The sequence below is a fragment of the Pogonomyrmex barbatus genome, unplaced genomic scaffold (assembly GCF_055798465.1).
Source record: "Pogonomyrmex barbatus isolate J1 unplaced genomic scaffold, ASM5579846v1 scaffold18, whole genome shotgun sequence".
Taxonomy (NCBI): Eukaryota; Metazoa; Arthropoda; class Insecta; order Hymenoptera; family Formicidae; genus Pogonomyrmex; species Pogonomyrmex barbatus.
Genome location: NW_028297114.1, coordinates 1,516,084 through 1,536,782, shown reverse-complemented (window position 1 = coordinate 1,536,782; position 20,699 = coordinate 1,516,084). Strand labels below are relative to the sequence as shown.

General features: G+C 33.1%; 1 protein-coding gene across 6 annotated transcripts in view; it reads left to right on the top strand.

The window, feature by feature from the left end:
* Positions 1-20,699, top strand: part of Nrx-1 (neurexin 1) — a 222,029-nt gene that overhangs the window by 132,150 nt on the left and 69,180 nt on the right. For 4 of the 6 annotated variants that reach the window (XM_089074798.1, XM_089074801.1, XM_089074800.1 and 1 more), the window contains 3 exons: positions 3,928-4,086; positions 6,714-6,866; positions 19,648-19,722. In XM_089074798.1, the coding sequence (XP_088930924.1) occupies positions 3,928-4,086; positions 6,714-6,866; positions 19,648-19,722 (387 nt within the window). The remainder of the gene's footprint in view (positions 1-3,927; positions 4,087-6,713; positions 6,867-19,647; positions 19,723-20,699) is intronic. The other 2 variants (XM_089074799.1, XM_089074802.1) reach the window with 2 other exon arrangements.

Sequence of the window (20,699 nt, the reverse complement as noted above, 5' to 3'; positions counted from 1 at the left end):
TTTACGATCTCGTTAAAAACATAGAAATCATTTATTTCCGTGGTACGACGTAATGTAGAAAAACGGCGGTGCGCGAACGAAACCAATAGTGAAACGGGATCATTTTGCAGCATCCATTTTTAACGTAAACCTACAACATTGCTATTTGTTACGCGATAAAAACGTCAGGTTTTAAAATACATCCAGTTGTAGGCATTGTTAAAGATATTAGCTTGTTAACATTTGTAACAGTTCAGTATTTAGTATTTTTAAAAAGTGCAATAAAAAAGATATTACAGACATTAATTAATTTTATAATTTTATCTTAAACATAAAAATGTTAAGAATTTTCAGCTTCTTTAATCATGAAATTTGTAGCTAATTATAGCTAGCGAAATAAGCTAAATTTGTAAAATCTTTTTATCTATAAGATTTTTAACCTTTCAAAATATTTCTAAGCTTTACGCAAATTTGCAGATTTTTACTAGTGAGATATATAATTCGTTTTTAAATATTTTAATTGCAGCTCATATTAAGGAAGTAAAATTATTCTTTTTTTATGCCTTATATTTAATATATTCGTAATACGATTTGCGATAGAAATTCACGAACGAAAAATTGTTAGCGACGACAAAATGCGACGCACTTTTGCGTCTCCGCAGACGCATACAAATGCACAATGCCCGTCATCCGTGAGCGGTTAAGTAGAGCTCACGTCTGGTTGTAATAAATAGTCTACTCCATCCCCTTGTCACTCCGTTCGTTCCATATTCGTCAAACGAGGATCAGCGTATACTCGCTGCAAGAGGGACCCTCTCGCGCGTACACGTTTCCTCCGGTGGGTTTGCGGCCCACTTTCCCGGCTACGCTTATTGTGTTGTCCCAAATACATTGTGCACGCAACCGAGGAATGTCTGCTGACGCTCGGTGGTTCACGATTATCTCGATGCGAGGGAAAAGATTCTATCAGAGAGTTTGCCTCTCTTAAACCGAGCATGACTTTCTTTCGCGTTTCACCATTCATTTAGGTTCCGATATACTATAATTAATTTTACACGTATAAAAAAATTTATATATATATATATATATATATATATAATATTTAATAAAAATTTATTTATATATATATATATATAATTTTCTTACAAAATTTTATTAAAAATGTATAAGAGAGAGTTTATACAGACTTTTTACTCTATTTGTCACTTAATCTTTTATTGTGAGATAACATATACACACACACACACACATATGTCTGCAACACGGATGACTACTATAATGCAAAATTAATAAAGAAAACGAAAACTTCTGAAATATTGATCACCATTTATTTGTAACAATAACGTAACAATACCAAAATTCACATTATGTTTTAAAAGCGACGGGTCATAAATTTTCGCTAGCTCAATTTCGGGACGAGAAAATAGTTGCTTGTACAATGAATTGCCAGTTCGGTTCACATTGCAACACTGTTATAAATGTTTAAGACGGCCATTAGCACGAGTCAGCGAGTCCAGAAGCGGCTAATGAAGATGGAAAATTAATTAAGTCGGAAAATTAATTTCTTCCCCGTGATAGAGCGAGATATTGCGGTTTCCCGATTCAAATCAAAGCTGCGAATTTTGATTTACTTCGGCTTAATTAAATTTCCACCTGAATTAACGACTTGCCAAAGTGGGCTAATCCACCAACGTAATGAGCCTCGTGGGAGATATAAAACTCAAAATATATAAAATCAAGTTTTATATATTTTTATATATTTATATATTTTTATATATTTTTATATATTTGAGATATATAAACTCTTTACATAATCTTTACATAATAGTTCAATTTTAAATTATATCTGTCTGTTAATAATGTTCGATAAGAAAATATGATTGATGGATAATAATTAAAAGTACATAACATAAGCAAATATTTAATAATTTATTATGTAGGAAGCGAATAAGTCATTTTGATTAATAGTGATTTACCGTTTATAAATTGATTATATAAATAATGATGTCATTAATTATACATTCATTAATTTATTATTTATTGTATTTCGAAACAATATAATTGTCATAGAATATTATTAGACTCGTGAAGTTTCTCATCCAAAGTTACGCATTTATGTAAACTACATTGCGTCATTTTAATCAATTCTACTTTACTTCTATAATTCTACTTTATAATTTTATCGTAAATATATAAAATCGAAATTAAGTAATGGCAAAAACGCATTAAGGTATCTTTATAAGGTATCTTTATAAGCAAAATACACTTTACGATACGGAACACCGTTACTCGCAGACAGTTTTCCTTAATTTCATCGCGATGAGCGCGAGATCTATTTGTTCACTGAGAAGCATTGGAGATAAGGCCTTAAGGATTATGAAGGAGATTGCTCGACTGCGGTCCAAGGAAGCGCCCTCGACAAGAGAGCTACCTAATTATGATGAGGGAAGGCGGAAGCACCAAGCAGGGCCGGCGCTACACGGCTTTAATGCTTCACGTCATATTTCCGAAGCTAAATTAATTAAAGGAGTTATTTTTCAAAGCCGTCTTGGATCTATATTTATCATGGTTTTATTTTATCCTGCTTCACTGCTTTGTAACACGTCTCTGTTATTTAAAAAAAAATAGACTTACGACAGTTTGCAATTAAACGACAATGTACTTTATTAGTATTAGTAGAAAAAAAATTATTAGTTTTTATACAATAATCTTATTTAATTTATTTATAATGCGATGATGATTATTATATTTTATAAAATGATTATGATATTTTACAATTATTGTTGCATTATATTTTTACATATTATTTATGCATTTAAGAATCTTAAGTTTAAAATTAAACTAAAGTTTTTTATTGGTGTATCAAAATGACAAAGATAAATTTACGTTTTTTTGATTTTTAGAATTTCAAATAATACAATTTAAATAACGTATATTACAAATGTGTACTTTAAAATGTAAGAATATATATTTTGATATTTATATTAAACAAATATCTAAATTTTGCAAGTTTTGTTAAATTAAAATAATATCACGCAATTCTGCATTTGAAACTAAAGATTACTAATTTTTTATATTATAAGGCTTTAATTTTTTGGGTCTGTTTTGTCTAATAAAATTTACTGTAAAATTCGAAACATATGCAATTGTCTAAAAATAAAAGGCTACGCTTTATTTTTTTTTACCATTCGAAATCTCGTTGCCTCACGGCGGTCCTGGTAAGCAAAGATGAAGAGTAATAAGAGAGGATAGTATCTTTCTCTCGGTTAGATATTTCCGAGAGGTTACGGTGAGAGGAGGTAACATCCTAACATTTTAACCCTGCTCGTTCTATCCGGTTTTCCCTTTCTGTTGGTTAGAGCGGCACTAAACGAGAAAGAAAGGATATAACCGAGAGATAACGGCTATCGACACTACTGCTAAAGTCGTAACGAACGAACCGCTTCTCAAGAACAGCGCTTGTCTAAATGCTAAACTTTACGGCATGCCCGCATGATCGCTTCGGAAACTTCAACCGCTCTTTTTCAAGGATGGGAGCGCGTTATCCACATTAATGCCGGGTATTCTTTCGATATAGCAAGATATAACGACGCTTGTAATTTATAGTTTACAGTTTCGGTTTTGAAAAATTACAGGCAGAGTGAACAACCCTTCGTTTATAGATTTTTGTGTGGTTCATATACGACAGAAAACTGGGAAACTTATAAAATTTAAAATTGTGAGATAAATTGAAAAATAAAGTGTGAAAAATAAATCGAAAAATCGAAAGCAAAAATCAAACAAATATTAAGATAAATTAAGATTATGTTAAGAATATTAGCATTTATTTTTTTTTTATTTTAAACATATAAATTGTATATTAAAAAAAAATTGAAATAATAGGCTTGGAATTAATTCTGCAGTTTGTTGTGAGACGGTACCTTCATCATGCTGTCTTTTTTGTTATAGCTCTCTGCTCTTGTCGATGGGATTTACGCTGAGCATGGTCATACTGCGGGATCGTTCACACATTTGGCGAGCGATCGACTTCTCGTCGGCGGAGGCGCTGATGCAAGGTCCTTACAGGGCGCCAGAGGGATCAACAACTTCGTCGGATGTCTGAGAAAGGTTGGATCGACAGCATGATTTATTTATATCTTCCAGCAACTTTCCCATCCTTTACTCTGCAAATGTGCTTGACTAGAATCAAAATTGCATAGAACGTAATAGAAGCCATTAACTATTTTAAAACTAGATTTCTGCACAAGCTGTACAAAAAGATAACAGTTTCAATAATCTGTAAGTATAAATAATATGAGAAATACGGTAAAGATTGATGAAACTATTTTTAAACGCTTTTAATTTCAAAGACAAATCGAAAAGTTCAAATAACTTCAAGTGATAGACTAGATAAAATAGACCAATAAAATATAAAGTAACTCTCTTTAAGAGGAAGTACGAGCAATTATGATTAGAAAATAATAAGTGATCAATGGTGAAACATATTTTGCGGAGCCAGTTTTAAAGACAACAGATAAATCACGAAATTATATTCTTTATAATTAATATCCAACATTTTATTTAAAAAATTGTAATTATAAAAATGAGTAATTAAAATTGCATGATAATCCACAACATTTTTATTGAAAAGAATTGGCTATAAGTTTTGTAATGAAATCTATAATTAAAAAGTTATCTATTTTAACATAGTAGATTGAAGAATTTTATTTTTTTTTATTTTATTTAAAATAAATTAAAAGGAATGTTTAATTATGCGCTCTTTTATTCGCTTTTATTACAAATAAATGGCTATTCGCGATGGCTATTTCTTCACGTGAGATGATAATAATAGCATTGGCGAACGAATCGTAATTTTTAAATTGCCCTTTTTGTGCTCTTTTCAATTGAATGGTTAGCATCGGATGACAATTACTTTGATAACAAAATTGCGCTGAACGATTGCCGGTGGGAAATCACGATAGTGCGTTATTGAACATTTGATGAAAGACATAATGCTAGTAAAGAGGTCTTTCGAGAGCACACACGTTGCTTAAACATTCTGCGCTATAACAAATTTGATTTAAAGATTGGCTGTTATACAGGAACGCAATGTGCTTATAATATAATGAGATTCTTGTTAACTTTGCATGAGTAAAACGAAACTCAGAAAAATAGTTTTTCAATTCTAAACCTTGATTATACACTTTAAAATATTTATTCATTTAATATTGCACAGAATGTAATTTTATATGTAATTTATATATATATGTTTTTCTCTTCTCGTGAAGAATTTAAATGAAATTTTTCTGTATCGAATATTTCGGATATTCGCGATTTTCTTAATTAGCAAGTAAATCATATCAGTGTTGTTTAAACTGCAGATCGTAAAAAGAATCTTGTTATAGTCTCACTCATTAAAGAATCCAACGTAAATTTCGTCGAAGTTATCAAAATTTTTTAGTGAGCAACAGTAAAAGTTAGAATAATTTCTAATTAAGTATCCATAAATAAATGATCATAGCGTATTAAATTCATTAAGTAGTGCGTAAGAATATTTTTAACTTTAACAACCTTCATATTTGGAAAAAATCTCAGAAATTCTGAAATTATTTCTATCGGTGGAGCGACGCGCATGAACTTTCTGTAGGAACCAATAAAAATGTCCGCCCAACGGGGGTGTGGACGTGGTCATCGCGACGCAATGAAATATTCATGCCGGCAACTTACTTGGGAAGTTTCGCCATGAAGTGAAGTCGAACTAACGCACCATGGGTGGCAACAAAGAAACGCGAATGAAGCGATAAAACTTGTCGCAATATAAAGCGCACCGCCGAGGCAAAAGGTTAATGGCAACTGTAATTTGCTGACTGTTTGCAGCTTAAGCGAGGCGATGCGAATCGCTTGGTGAATTATTTCCTATGAGTTTTATTTACGAGCGTGCGCGCTCTCGCGATATGTAAATTGTTCGGGATTCCATCGCGGTGAAGTTTCGACTTCTACCTAAGGCTCTTAGCTTCCCGTTGCAATCATATTGCGTTAGAGGCGAAAAACCGCACAAATTTTTCTCTTGCGCTTGTGCGTCAAAATGGAGCTTAATTTTTTCGCATACGTCACCATTCGTCGTTACGAAGTCTTTATTGATTGAATATTTATATTTATTTTTGCGACTACCACACGCACCTTTAAATTCCTCGAGCAACGCGGATATAGACGTAATACGTACATCCAAATTTTTTTTATTTTACAGAGATTAAAATATTTTTCCATTAATGTGTATGTCAAGCGCGCTTATGGTCTTTAGATCGAAAGTAAGATATTTCACGTAAGATAATCTGCATTTCCGCTTATCCGAATCTTTCTTCTGAAAATAATCTGTCTCTAGGAAAACAAGTATAATATGCATACAATTCGTTTTATTCCAGTTATTTATATTTCTAGTCCAAATAGGAAAATATTTGTAGAAGATCAAGATTGGACAATAATTTTCATTTTAGCATATCTTAAAATTTGAGATATATATATATATATATACAAAGCATTTAATTCTAAATTAAATCTCTAAATATACAGCTTAGTAATAATGATTGAAATAAGAATTTAAATAAGGAGTTTGCTAAGTGAGGAATAGATATACCAATTTTTATTTAGAATTTCATATTTAAAGCTCACGACAATCCAAATCAAGATTTCAATTTTTTTCTATTTTAACATGTTCGCATACACCAACTGCCATGATATATATCATATGTTCGCAGGTGGAGTTTGCCGCCGAAGGAGTGAAAATGGAGTTGATTGAAGCCGCCAGAAGCGGAGCGGCGGGTGCTGCGGCTTGGGGAAAGATGGATTTTCACTGTCGCGAACCCAGAGCCTCAGACCCGATCACGTTTACCACCAGGGACTCGCATCTCGTGAGTATATGTTCTAATTATTTGTAATGATATAGAATGTTTTTAAAAGATACTTATACGCACTCGTGTTGCAACGTTAATCACTCACTAAAAAGAAAAGGCGAGATTATCTTTTAAAAGATTTTTTTTTTCCCTTCTGAATGCAATCGATAAAGACATCTGAAAAATCATTTTTGATTTTTAAGATATCATGAAGTTTTTAGAGACTTATTATTACTATCTTCATATATGATTCTAAAATCTATTTTAAATCGATGTATTTTCGATACTTTTAAGAGAAATATAGATCTACTTGTTTTATATGTAATCTATACTAAGATTGAAATTATATAAAATCTTTCTAAAATAGAATGAAGAATCAAATATGTAATATAGTCTCTATTACATATTTGTTTAAATAAAATATGCCACACCATTTTGTAATAATTGTTTTTGCTCAAGAACGAACACCAGAACGACACTTTAATGCACGTGTCTCTTAAATAATGCAAAGGAGAAATACGATCCGGTTTCATTATCGACTAGAATCGTGACGATGGAAATATCCGATTAAATCGGGAATGCACTCGAGGAAGTTTTTTGCGAGTCAAGCAAGCTGCAAATAGTCGTTCGAAGCTATTGCGTAGCTCGCTTTCGAGTTTTCGCGAATATCTCCGAGAGGCGAAAATAGCCGAGGTCAAGGAAACTTCGCAAATGTCCTCGTTCTAAATTACCAGAGGTTCTCTTGATTTTTTTATATCGGAAGAGGAAGGGGGGAGGGGGGCGCATTTGAACTCTTGCACGCGGCGCGTGTTGTCGATTGCCGATGCGCGGGTTTGTTCCTCAAAGACCGCGCCATGTAGGTTTCTAGAAAGAAAAAGCATAGCAAGAGAAATACTAATCGAGCATAAACAAACAATACAGAATTCAGTGTATGAACGAACTAATTATCTGAAAAACTAATTATCTGAAAGAAACACATGTTTGTCAGATTATATTACTGAAAAATATAATGTGAAAAATAAAAGAATGCCGTGTAGAATTTTGTTGGTGAGATTATTTTTGATATGCTAAAACTTCGATAATTCGTTCTTTTCTACCTCTGCATTATTATAAATTGATATCGACATATCACAATAAAGTACTCTCGATAATTTTTGAGCACATCCCTCGCCGACATTTATAAACGCGAATTACACGCATTAAGGGAAGATTGTTATTTCCTCTTAATATACATTCAAGATGCTTGAAAATAAAATTTTTGTTATTACCAGGATATTACCAGGATGTAAAGAAAATTCGACGTTTGGCGTTTTAAAAATTTTTGCTAATATTTTCTTCCCAAAAAACACTCGGACGTATCCTCGACATGGGGCACTAACGTGAATACCATGCGCATAGCGCATCCTCTTATGCGCTTTTACAGGCTACGACACCGTCGTTACCATTGCAAATCCTTGTTACATTGGCCATCACGGTGTCAAAGGGTGCGAGGACGACGGCGAATGTACGTGCTCTCTAAAAGCGCGTTCTCGCCGACCTCGTACAGGAACTTGTTTATGAGCATGACCGTTCTTGCATTGCGCTCTCCATCACCGCGGTTTACGCAGCTGGTGCATTAATGCATCCATTCCAGAATACGCCCCCTTCTCTTTATAAATTTAAATAATGCAGATCATCTCGACATCCATTGTTTCGAGTATCGACTATAATGCGATGTGAAATATCATTCAGGAAGTTAACACTTGATATAATTATATCCAGTTTAGGGAAAATTATCAAGAGATTTTTTTTTTTTTAATAAAGTAACATTTCTTAGAGTTTTTTAAAAATCGTTTGTTTTTGATTAAGTTAAACGCTTGAAAATTATAGGTGATTTGTTATTTCCTCTCGGGAAAAATTGATTCCAAATAGGTCCTTGAATCTGTAAAAATTGAATTAAGATTGAAATTGACTGTAGCTTTTGGACATTTTGTACGAGTTTCAAACCGCTTTTCTATCGTGCAGCTTTTTATCAAGCATACAATAATGAGACCAGTACACGTGATCTACAACTATTTTGGGTCATCGAGATTTTTAGTTTAACAAGAATAATACCTTCACCAGCTACTTCAATATATTACATACTATATATGATATTATGGGCCATTTTAACGTAAAATGTATCCTTCGCCTGTACTTAAAGCTAATGAACTGCTTTCGAACATGAGAACCAAATTAAATCATTGAATATTCAATAATTATATATATATATATATATATATATATATATATATATATATGATATATAATATTTTTTATACGTATATATCTGTTATATTTTAACATCATAATTCTATTGTAAAAAAAATAAATCCTCGTAACTTTTTTTATTAATTGCTATATATATATATATATATATATAAACTAATTGCATTTTATATATATAATGCAATTAGTTTAAAAATATTAAGAAAACTTTAATAAACATGTCATTAATTTAGCAATTAATAAAAAAAGTTACGAGGATTTATTTTTTTTACAATAGAATTATGATGTTAAAATATAACAGATATATACGTATAAAAAATATTATATATCATATATATAATAAAGATTTTATAATATATTATAAAATACTAATTATTATTATATATTATAAAATACTAACACCACTATTATAATATTTTTAGAATTTTTCATAGAGATTATTATTGTAACTATACGTTGTAACTATAAAAATCTTTATCGGTAAGATGATGCAACCGATATTATTTTCGATCGACGGATAATATGCATTAAACTCGCTACGATGAGTAGATGGATCATTCAATGCTAGCATTCATGTTCGTGGTCCAGTTATAATTAATATTGATATCGGCATACAAGCGCTATTACCTCGTCGCGTCCCGCTTATAATCGTAATGCTGCATTTGCACCGGATTCCTGTTTGCTTGATAACAGTAAGGGAACGTATAAATACGAATGCCGGTATTGTTGGCGCATTCATAATTAGATCAGAGGCTCCGATGCCTGCTGCGTTCAGATATCGATGTTACATCTCGAGTTACTCTCGAATCGAGGATCAGGGGATAGGTGGAAATGTATTTTCGTATATATATATACTCACAATGCTCGCGATGGATATTGCATTTGTAACGCTCTCGGATTAAAGTGCCACACATTATTCTGATAACGTAGGCATTAACAAGAAAGGCATTATCAAATATTTTTAAAGAGTGATCTTTTTAAATGAAAGTTTCTTTCAATTCTGAATAAATTAAGTGTCGAAAATTTTACATGAAAATATTCAATATTTAAATATTCAAAATCGCTTAGATACATATAAAACTTTAGAGAGATACGCAAACTAAAAAGATTCAATTGAGATTATAGATTATAAATTAATTATAGACTAATTTTAATTTAATCATTTGATTTCTTGAAGTCGATTTTCTACCGAAAATAATATTATTATTAAAATAATATTATTTAATATGTTTTTTGCTTGTCGCTTACACACTTACGCACTTTAATTTTAGAGTCTATGAGATTTTAAGAATCGTTGAGTGAAATTTTACGTACTACACACATATCGCGACGTTTTTGATGTCTGAAAATCAGTGGTGAAACATCACAGCGACCACAAGATGGACTATTTTAAGATAGTAATTAGTAGATGAGACGTTTGCGAGAAACTCGGATCGAAGCGCTCGTTTGCTGGATGGCGCAGTAGTTCAAGTAAACGTCAATGCAGACGTTACAGTGGTTGCGTTTTAATTATCGAGAACTGCCGCAGCTTTGCTGGAATGTCCTCTAAAGTTATTCCCTGATTCGTCGAATATATATTCACATTTCTTTTAATGAATCTTTCTCTCTTGTCTATATGTATTGTTACTTTTAAAGAAATTTGTTTTAAAACATTATTATATAAACAAATTATTTCTTCTAATAATATATGAACTACTATATATCAACTACTCCAAATATATTTATTTTGTGCTCTATCTTTAAATAATTTATATTTTTCTTTTATTTTACTTTTGTTGCATTATTATCTTGAGTCATTCAAATATAAAAGTATATATGGATAATAAACAAACAGACAAACACTTTTCTTAAGATTTTAATATTATAGATTTAAAAAATATTTAAACTTCCTGTCCATTATAAACAACAAATGAACAAAAAAATTAAAAGAAAAATAGGTTTTTAAATAATATTTTATAAACGTAGTATTTTATTTTTATTTTATATTTGATTTGCTTTATAATTATAGATATACATATATACATAAGATAAGATTGTAATAAGAAACAATTATTGCTCACCAACACCAATTTCAAGTTATATAAACCATTATTTGCATATTAATAACTGTAAAAGGATCCGTCGTCATTTGTAGTTCGATTATTCTAATCGAAACTCGTTATACTCGAAATTACTCCGATCGCACAGTATCCGTATTATCACATTATCATTATATTAATACTATCATTTCGTTTCGTTTGTTAAAAGCTAATTGTATATTAGCTATTAGTAATTAAAAATGGTATTTTTTTTATCGACTTTTCACAATTCTTTCTAAGACATTACAGAATTATAACAAAAAGACTTAAAGACAATATTTTATCATTAAATACAATGCATGACAACTCTATTGATAATCTGTTTTGTTTTAATTTTAATATCTTTACGAATACTTTGTTAACGAATTAATATTTTACGTTCAAACAATTTAATGAATTCTGTTTTAAATTCTGAATTAAATTATTAATTACTGAAAATTACTGAAAAAGTAGACCGTACAATATCAATATTTATTTTCAATTAATAATATATCAAAGACCCAGTTAAGTTCGTTAATGTATTTTATATACCGTAGTGTTTTCTTTTTTATCTTTTATAGATATATCTGAAATATTTTAATACATGTACGTTAAAATCTGTCATGTACGCCGTTTCCTTTTTGTAACGACACGTAAGTTTCATATTTCACGTTCATTTGAAAAAAAAAATTGGCACTATAATGTCGCGACAACTACGGATTACAATAGCAACAACAGCTAAAGCGAAAAAGGTTTTGCGAAATCTCGCGTAGAATTTTTTACATTTTGCGGCGTACGTATGGCCGCACAGTGGGTTTCTTGTTCCCTTTGCTGCATTACGTGCACCGAACACATTTGCAGTACGAGAGCGCGTTGGATGCATCGCCGTTGTTACACGCCGATTTTCCTCGTCTACACGGCCCCAACGCGTCCCTGATTTATTCTACGGAACTTCCCGTGTTCGGCCATCTAATGTACCATAGCCATATAGCTATCCCGTTGCACACGTGGCTACATGCATCAGCTAACTACGAGGCTGCACCTTTTTCATCCGTCCATTCCCTCCTACCTTCTGCAGAAACTCGTGTCGTTAATCTAACGCTTCTGTCTCGATTTGTAATTAATTAATAATTTACTCAGGCTACAAAAACGAAACGTTGTAGTTGTGTAGGGTATATTTTATTGCAGTCACTTAAATTTGTTATATAAATTCGCCAAAATCAATCCTTAATACTAATTTCGTTTATTGTTTCTTCCTTTCCTGAACATTTATTGTTACATAGAATATTAAATATTTAATATATATTTCACGCAAACGCGTAGATGATGAAAATTCGTTGTCGAGAAAGTCGAAAGCTTGTCCCGATTCACTTATTTACTGCAGCAACAGAGCTCAGGCACCATTAGCGCAAAGTTAATTCCAGTTAAAGTAGAAAACTCGCAAAATTACCGTCGAGCTGGGCAACATATTATTAGCCAGCTTGCAGTCGTTTTCGCTGCGACTTCCGCAACATTACGTAGTTGCCTGCGGCGCATGTTATAAATGCAAAATGCACACAGAATGGTCGCAATAGAATCTTTCATTCTTTAAAAATTTTTTAGATATTTAATTTGCGAGTGTAGGAAAAAAAATAGGAGCAACAAATAGTAAAATATAATTTTAACACGTAGTAAGTAATGTAGTAAGTAATGTATTTTAGTCTCCGGTTCTTATTTTTTAGTTATGACATGTACAAATGTTTCTCTTTGTCCAATGTTAAAAAAAATAGCTTGAAAAAGAATGCTAATCTGGAAACAAGGAAACGAGTGAAATATTTTGAAAGCATTTTTTTATATCTCTTATACGGATATACAAAGTAACCGGGTAATAGAATTAGTTATAGTCTTGCAGACGAGAAAGAATGTTCGAGCTAACTGCGCGACGTCGATCGATGAAATTCCATTGTGTTGGCCGAAAAGATTTATGGAAATGCCGGTCGTGTCAAATAAGTTGAATAAATTCAATCTTGTAACCTGCTGTCACAATTCCCATTTTCGTCTGTTTCGCCGCGAAATACAATTTAATAATAAGAATTGTTTTCTGCGCGGTACAAAACGACGAAACTAACATGGCAAAAATCAAGCCCCGTGGCAAGAACACCGGAAATGCTCGACCGACCGAGAATGCACGGTATGCCTTTATAAGCAAAACACTGGAATCTCCAGTAATCCAATTAGGCAAAGACGCGCGAATTACCGCGAATCCCCTTTCTCGGATTCACGCTTGTTCCTCGGCAGAATCCCCCCAGCTTTCCCATCCCTCGGTTAACTCGAAAACGATTCAACCTCCCATTTTGCTCCTTTGCCTATAAACGGTAGGGGCAAAAAACTTACGAGTCTCAGGTGATTTTCCGGATTCGACGAGTACGGCACGTTTCCTCGTCGCTTATTATCGATCCAAAACGGGATATAGATTTTATACTTCGGTTACTTCAGAACTCGGTTCTCGAAAATCCATTGATATTTTTTTCTGATGACGGGGAAATTTAATGTGATATTCAATTCTTATTTTTCTTTATGCATTTTCAAATTATTTAAATTGCACGAAGTAAAATAGATATTTTCGTCGAATATTTCATACAAGATAATCCCTTAATTATGCTGCTAAAATTTAATTCTATTTGCTCGAGATAGTTTCGAAATACATTTCACGTTGACTGAATTTCTTCCTCTGCAGTTTCTTCCTCCGTTTTCTTCGTTTCACTCGAACGGGACGTTAATCCCGTCTCGAGATCAACCAGCGCAATCATCAAAGATCTCCCGGTGTTCATCCCCGGCGTTCACCTCTGCCGCGAAGAAATTGAACAAACATTTATGATCTTTCTAATGTCTTCGGTTTTAAAACACTCGGCGATTTATGATATCATTTCTGTTGCGGTCGCGGGGAATCGACCGTATAATATCTCGCGCGCGTTACAACGGCGCAAACATCGTCGTTATTCAACGAGATTAGCCCTTCGGCCTCACTTCCCTGTGTTCTTTTTTCCTTTCTTTCCTCCGTCTATTTCATTCTCCCCCTCCCCCCCCCCCTCTCTCTCTCTCTCTCTCTCTCTCTCTCTCTCTCTCTCTCTTTCTCTTCTCGTCCGCTTTCGCTCGTCCTTTCCAAACATTTTCGCCCGGATAGACGACGAATCTCAGCCGGCCGGAAAATATACGTTCCTGCTAAATAAAACATTGTCGGGACTGGGTGCGGAGTGCACCGCGAGGATAAATGGATGAGAAAGCTCGCGACGGGGTTATATCTGGGAAAAGTGTCGGAAAAGAATAGTACGGATATACCGCTCGTCTCGCCTGCAACCCTGATTTCTCTCTCTCTCTCTCTCTCTCTCTCTCTCTCTCTCTCTCTCTCTCTCTCTCTCTTTCTCTCTTCTTTTTCTTCTTCTCTTTCTCTCTCTACGCTTTCATACGCATTTGCTTTTCATTCTTATTCACAAGTTGCCCACAATGCACACGCGATAAGCCGATTTTATCTTTGCTACATATTGAGACTTTGATACTTTTGAAACAACAATCTTGCAATTAAGCTTCAAAGGTATAAAGGTATTTATCGAATTATTCCAAAGTTGTGCATATCCGTTGATCGAATTATCCTAAAGTTGTAGCGTATAATTGCACGGTGTTTATTTGATTGGTTTATTTGATTTTATGCACTAAAAAAATTTTGATTTTTTTTACTGGATGCTATAAATGAAATTAGCTTTGAATCTTTCCTGTTTTTTCTGCGAAAGGGATTAAAAAATTAATCTCTTAATTTCTTAATGGAAAAAAATGTATTAAGCGTTACGTAATTATACTAGGTAACAAGAATTATTTAAAAATTCTGTTTCTAATTTTACCGAACAAATATGAATCTTTCATTTTGATCTAATTAGTACACATTTGAAATACATATATAATTATTATATAATTATTTGTATATAATTATTTATTAAGATCATAAAACATGACTCATTAAAAAGTTCTAAGACTGCAAGTCAGCAACAGAATAATAGCATACTTTCACGGATCACGTTGCTCTTTTTAAGTAATTACATCGTGCGCGCATTGTACAATGTAGGTGGTTCACCTGGATCGTTACCTCGTGACACGCGTGATCGGGAGTTACGAGTCACGATTCTGTTGGTAAATCCAGGCCGCATTTGTAAATTTTACGCTCAGCTCAGGCGGATTTAACGATTTTCAGATTTTCAGAAATTATGAGTTCACATTCGATGAACGAATTCGACGTATTCGATAAATCAGTCAATAATTCGTGAAATGTTTTATTTTCCTTTCCAGTTCGTTGCATAACAGGAAATTTTCCAATAAAGCACTCTTCCTTCCTGAATTATTATGAAAAAGACTTGAAGCTATTTTCTTTAAATCTTTTATTTAACAACAACGAATAAGAAAGAATAACTCTGACAAATCTTATTATAAAAAGTGATCTTGAAATAGGTCGCCAAGCTTTAGGAGTGTACTCTTTGACTGATTTTTCTTTAGGAAAAGTTTAATTGGACTCTGCACTCTTTTTCGTAACTTTTTAATTTGCAGCATTAAATATCCTCAAAGTCCACTCGATACTACATTAAAAATAGGACTTTTTATTTATTTTTAGTTTTTAAATTAATTTTGCATAGCAAATCTTTTATTTTTCATTTATTTTCAGCTCATAATTTATTTAACGTCCGTAATTGTTTGTAATTGTTATTTAAATAAGAATTTATACGAAAACGATTATAAAAAGAATTATAGTATATTATTAATTTATATTCATACTTATATAAAAAGAACGTTTATACAATAATATAATCTAAAAAATAATAAATTGTAATAGTAAAAAACATCTAATAATCCCTATAAATTTGTTATTCGAAATATGGCTTACAAGAGTGTATAAAAGGGAATATGCAAAATATCATTTTATTATTTTATTTTATTTTGCATTATTATTTTGCCTTCTTTCATTCAAAATTTGGCATTAACAACATTAGCAATATTCTAAATCAATGCTCTATTTGTTTCTCACGTTTCCATCCCGTGCTGTGGGTCACTTGCTGACTTGATCTTTCTTGAAGTACTCGTAGCAGAGTACTCGAGTACCGTCTCTTCCGTTTCATAGTGCCAGCAATCAGGACGGTTGTAAGACGCCCTTCCGCCTTTTAATTAACGCGCCAGCCGTTTTCGGTACTGCTTTAATTAACCGAGTGAACTTCTCTGGAGGGCGACCGAGTTTCAAGAATTAATAAGCGCGAGTAATGTTTACAGGTAGCATAATAATTAATTTCTATACTTACTAAATTTCGTGACCCTATTGAACGTATCGCGATATCGTCAAGCATCACTCAAACAAGATATTAATTTTCCTAATATATGTATTATTAACGAATCAGATATAATTATTAAAGAAGTTGTTTTGAAATATGAATATTATGCATTTACGAGATAATTTTATATTATTAAAAACATGTAAAATCTTGTAAGTCATTTTTTGAAAATATTAAACCCGTTTGAGAACATAACGTTTATGAATAATAATCCATTTTACATAAACGCTCCTGCATATGATATACTACGCGTTGTCCCACTTTGGAATATAGGTCCCCACAATAAATAATTAATTTAACATTATTTAATAAATTATGTAATGAAAACACAGTTCTCGCGTTGTCTTCGATTATTAATGAATGGCGATGAATTATCATTGAACTAAAGCTCTTCATTAAATGTTCAATAGTCTTTTTATGCACATAACAAATTTTGCTCGTATATTATGTGTTGATTATAATTCACTGATTAAGCCATAATAAATATATATCTGTGAAGAGCGTGATATAAATCGCGCGGAAAAAAATAACTAAACCGAATACAAGTTGACGTGTACAAACTACATTTATCAGTAATGATCGTTCCCGTTCGTAATTAAACATTCCGCGATGTTAATTTCTCAACCTCGACTATGTTGAAACTTCACTTCACTGCGCGGAGTAAAAAAACTAACGATTATATTTAAAATATTTTATATTCCGTTTACCATAGAGTCGCCCTGCTTCTCGAGGCATTTGTAACTTTATGATCTTCGCGGAGAGATGCGCGAAAAATCGACAAAAGGATGCGCAGCGAAATTTTCTAAAGACCTCGCGCAAAATTAGCTGATATCTGGGTTAAGTCGCCGGATCCAGGTATATTTTCTTATTCATGTGCGTGCTCGTCGAATAATCCGGCATAATCTGTCACGAAATCGCTAAGCCTCGAGTAGCTCGAGCTTACGTGACGTCTCGAAAACGTCTCGTCGAGAGATGGCCGCGATATTAAATCCCAGCACACAGGTGTATTTTATTCCACCGCGCGGTATATCGCAAGTATTTCTCGTGTACTCGGATTCAAATTCCCGGACGACTCTGATAATATTTTCGTTGTTGCATCGTCGATATTTCGACTTCGGTATCGGACTGAAGAATTTCGGAATTTTATATTAATATCGTTCCGTTATTGTTTTTTTTTTTTTTTTTTTTTTTTCTATTCGCCGTACTTTCGCGTCACGTTGTACTCCGTTTTAAAGTCGTCGTTATTCATGAATCAAGCACCGAATCATTTATTCGTCTACCGGCGAATTTACTTGCACTCGCGCGTAATTCCGCGACATTCTCATTTTGTTCGCGAACTAGCTGCGGTTCGCCGAGGAAGTTTTACGGCTATTCAAGACGAACGCGTGTCTCCTCATATTTATGACAAGCACCTTAATGCCCGGGCACGATGTGCCGACACGAACCCCCTGCCACGGGGACTTTCAGCGACTTACTCCTCTCGTTATACCGCCCGAAAGATAATTCTCGTCTTAAAGTGACGCATTATACCCCGCGACGTGTTTAACGATGCGCCTCATACTCGTTTCGTTCCGGAGACGGCTCGTTGCGCGCTCGTCCTACAAAAGATTGTTTAGAAAGGAGGCTAAGTGTTCACCCTGCTCTCTTACGGTAGTAAACATTTTTAACAAAATACTTATTCTTTACGTTATCTAAAACCATTTTCTTCTTTCACGAATATTTATTTATTTATTTATTTTTGTTCTATTAAAATCCGGTTGCACGCTAACGTTATTTTGGTTTTAAGCGAGACTTAACCATACATATCTGTCTTTAGCTTTCTTTCTAAATAAAAAACCAGAAACGGATACATATTTAAATCTCGTTTAAAATCAAAATAATGTTGGTTTAGCAATCGGGCCTAAGTTCACTAGACAAATATTTTAGTAAACAAAAACTGTTGGTAATGACAAATACATATACGACGAAATTTGGGAATTTCAAATTTCACGATGTCTTTTCAATGGAAAATAAATGCACGCTATGCAGGGGTTACTACTGCGTAAGGAAACCCTTCGTAAGAAACCCCCGCGAACGAAAGTTATGCTATGAGGTATCTCGAAGGATTTATCCGCCAGGGATGTGCTCAACAACGAATGTTCTTAAACTACTGTTAAAAGTCGTACTTACTTTTATACCTCTCGAATGAAACTTTATTGTCTCGTTCGCGATTCATTCGTTCGAAGCAACTTGGCAATCAACTTATTTAGAATTTAGCATTTGGCTTCGTGTAAAGTAAGAAAAGTTAAAAGTTTAGATGAAAATGTATAAAATGTTAATCAGTCGGCTTCTTCGCTTGTCTTATCTGAATTGTGGGATTTAATAAGACGCCAAGATAAGGATCTCTCGCGTCAGTCAAAACGGATAGGCTCGAAAGTCAATTCCCTTGCGGGAATATAAGGGAGAACTGATAGGAAATTACAGGTATCTCTCATAAGTCTAGGTGAAAATGAATTTCCGAGAATCGATTGTCAATGTCGCTGTCTGTCACGCGTTCCAGCTTCCTTCCTCGTGTCGAAAAACGAATAACGTATACGAGAAATTCATTCGAAACACGGCAAGAGACAAATTGGTAGAAAAGAACGAATATTGAAAACGTCATTCATGCCAAAATACATTCTTCGACTTTGCAATTTTCTCTCACGTCGTGAAACTAATATTGCGACGTGAACGGGAAAGGAGAAAATCAAATTTCAAGTGTGCACCCAATATAGACATAATCACTTTTCTTGTCAATTACGTAACATTAAATTATTTGTCTTTCTATAGACATTTAAGCAATATTTTGAGCAAAGTTACAAGTCACGTATGACATACGAATAGAATCGCCGTGGATCAATCAGGGATCCTGATTAATTTCGAAGCTGTGTATATTTTTTGTTTCGGACCGATATACGCACTACGTAAATGGAAGCGATTATTAGCACTTTTCTAAGATACAACTGGCACTGACGATTAGAAAGCCATGCACCACGCAATGAACGCATATGTCGCGCAGACATGCGACATATTCCGATCATTCTAAAAATCGATTCTCGATGTTGCTGACCCTCGTGCGTCCACACGTGGTCGAACTTTGGCAACGCACGCTATTGGACTACCATTTTAAAGAAGGCCGGAGGAACGATAACCTCGAGGCGACTCCACGGCGCTTTGGTCACCTTCACCAGCCCAGAGTCCCACCTGGTAAGCCTCAGTATCCAAAGCTTGAAAAAAAAAAAACCAGCAAGTGAAAGAGATGAAGCCGAGAGCTCAGCTCGCGAGCTCTCGTTTGATTGGCCCGGACACGCACCTGTATATACCTAATTGGCTAACTTTCACGCGAGAACTTAGCTTCTTAGAGAGGAGTGGTCACCAGAGCACCTTCTTCTTCTTCTTCTTCTTCTTTTTCTTTTTCTTCTTCTTCTTCTTCTTCTTTATTTTCCTCTTCTTCTTCCTTTCTTCTCGTTCTTTTCTTCTTACTTCCTTTATTCAATCTTCAAAATAGATGCTGAATAGCGAAAGATGAAAGTGTTCAAATATTTCGAGTCCCTCCAGAAATGTAGCATATGATATTGCAAGACAATAAGATTTTGAGAATTTTGTGTTATTGTGGCATGTTACTGACTTGTAGATGAACTAAAAATATCAACGTGCACGATGCTTTCTGACTTAACTGTTCTTTACGATGGCAATTGATAATTTTCTTATCAAGAAAATTTATTTTTTCTACGAAAAAAGCATTACTATTCAATTTAAAAATATTATAAAAAATATATATAAATAATGTAAACATTGTATAATTTATAAAATTGAAAAAGAATAAGGATTTTATGTATAATAAAAATTTCAAATAATTTGATTGATTACATTAGATTTTACACATTTGTATATCCAATATAATCTAATAATTTTTTATAGAAGAAAATTAAAATATTATCAAATTAAATAAATCTGTATATTTATTATGCGATATTCTGTGGTTGTAACTTTTGAAAAGATACCAAAATGATTTAATTATTTAATTATTGAAACAAATTACTCTATGATTATTCGCCATTATAAATATTATAATACATATAATAAATCATGAAGTAGTAATTCAGTTTTTAATAAACATTGTGAATTTTGTGATGCGGACATTGTGAATTTTATATGTATATAATATATAATACATACGAATA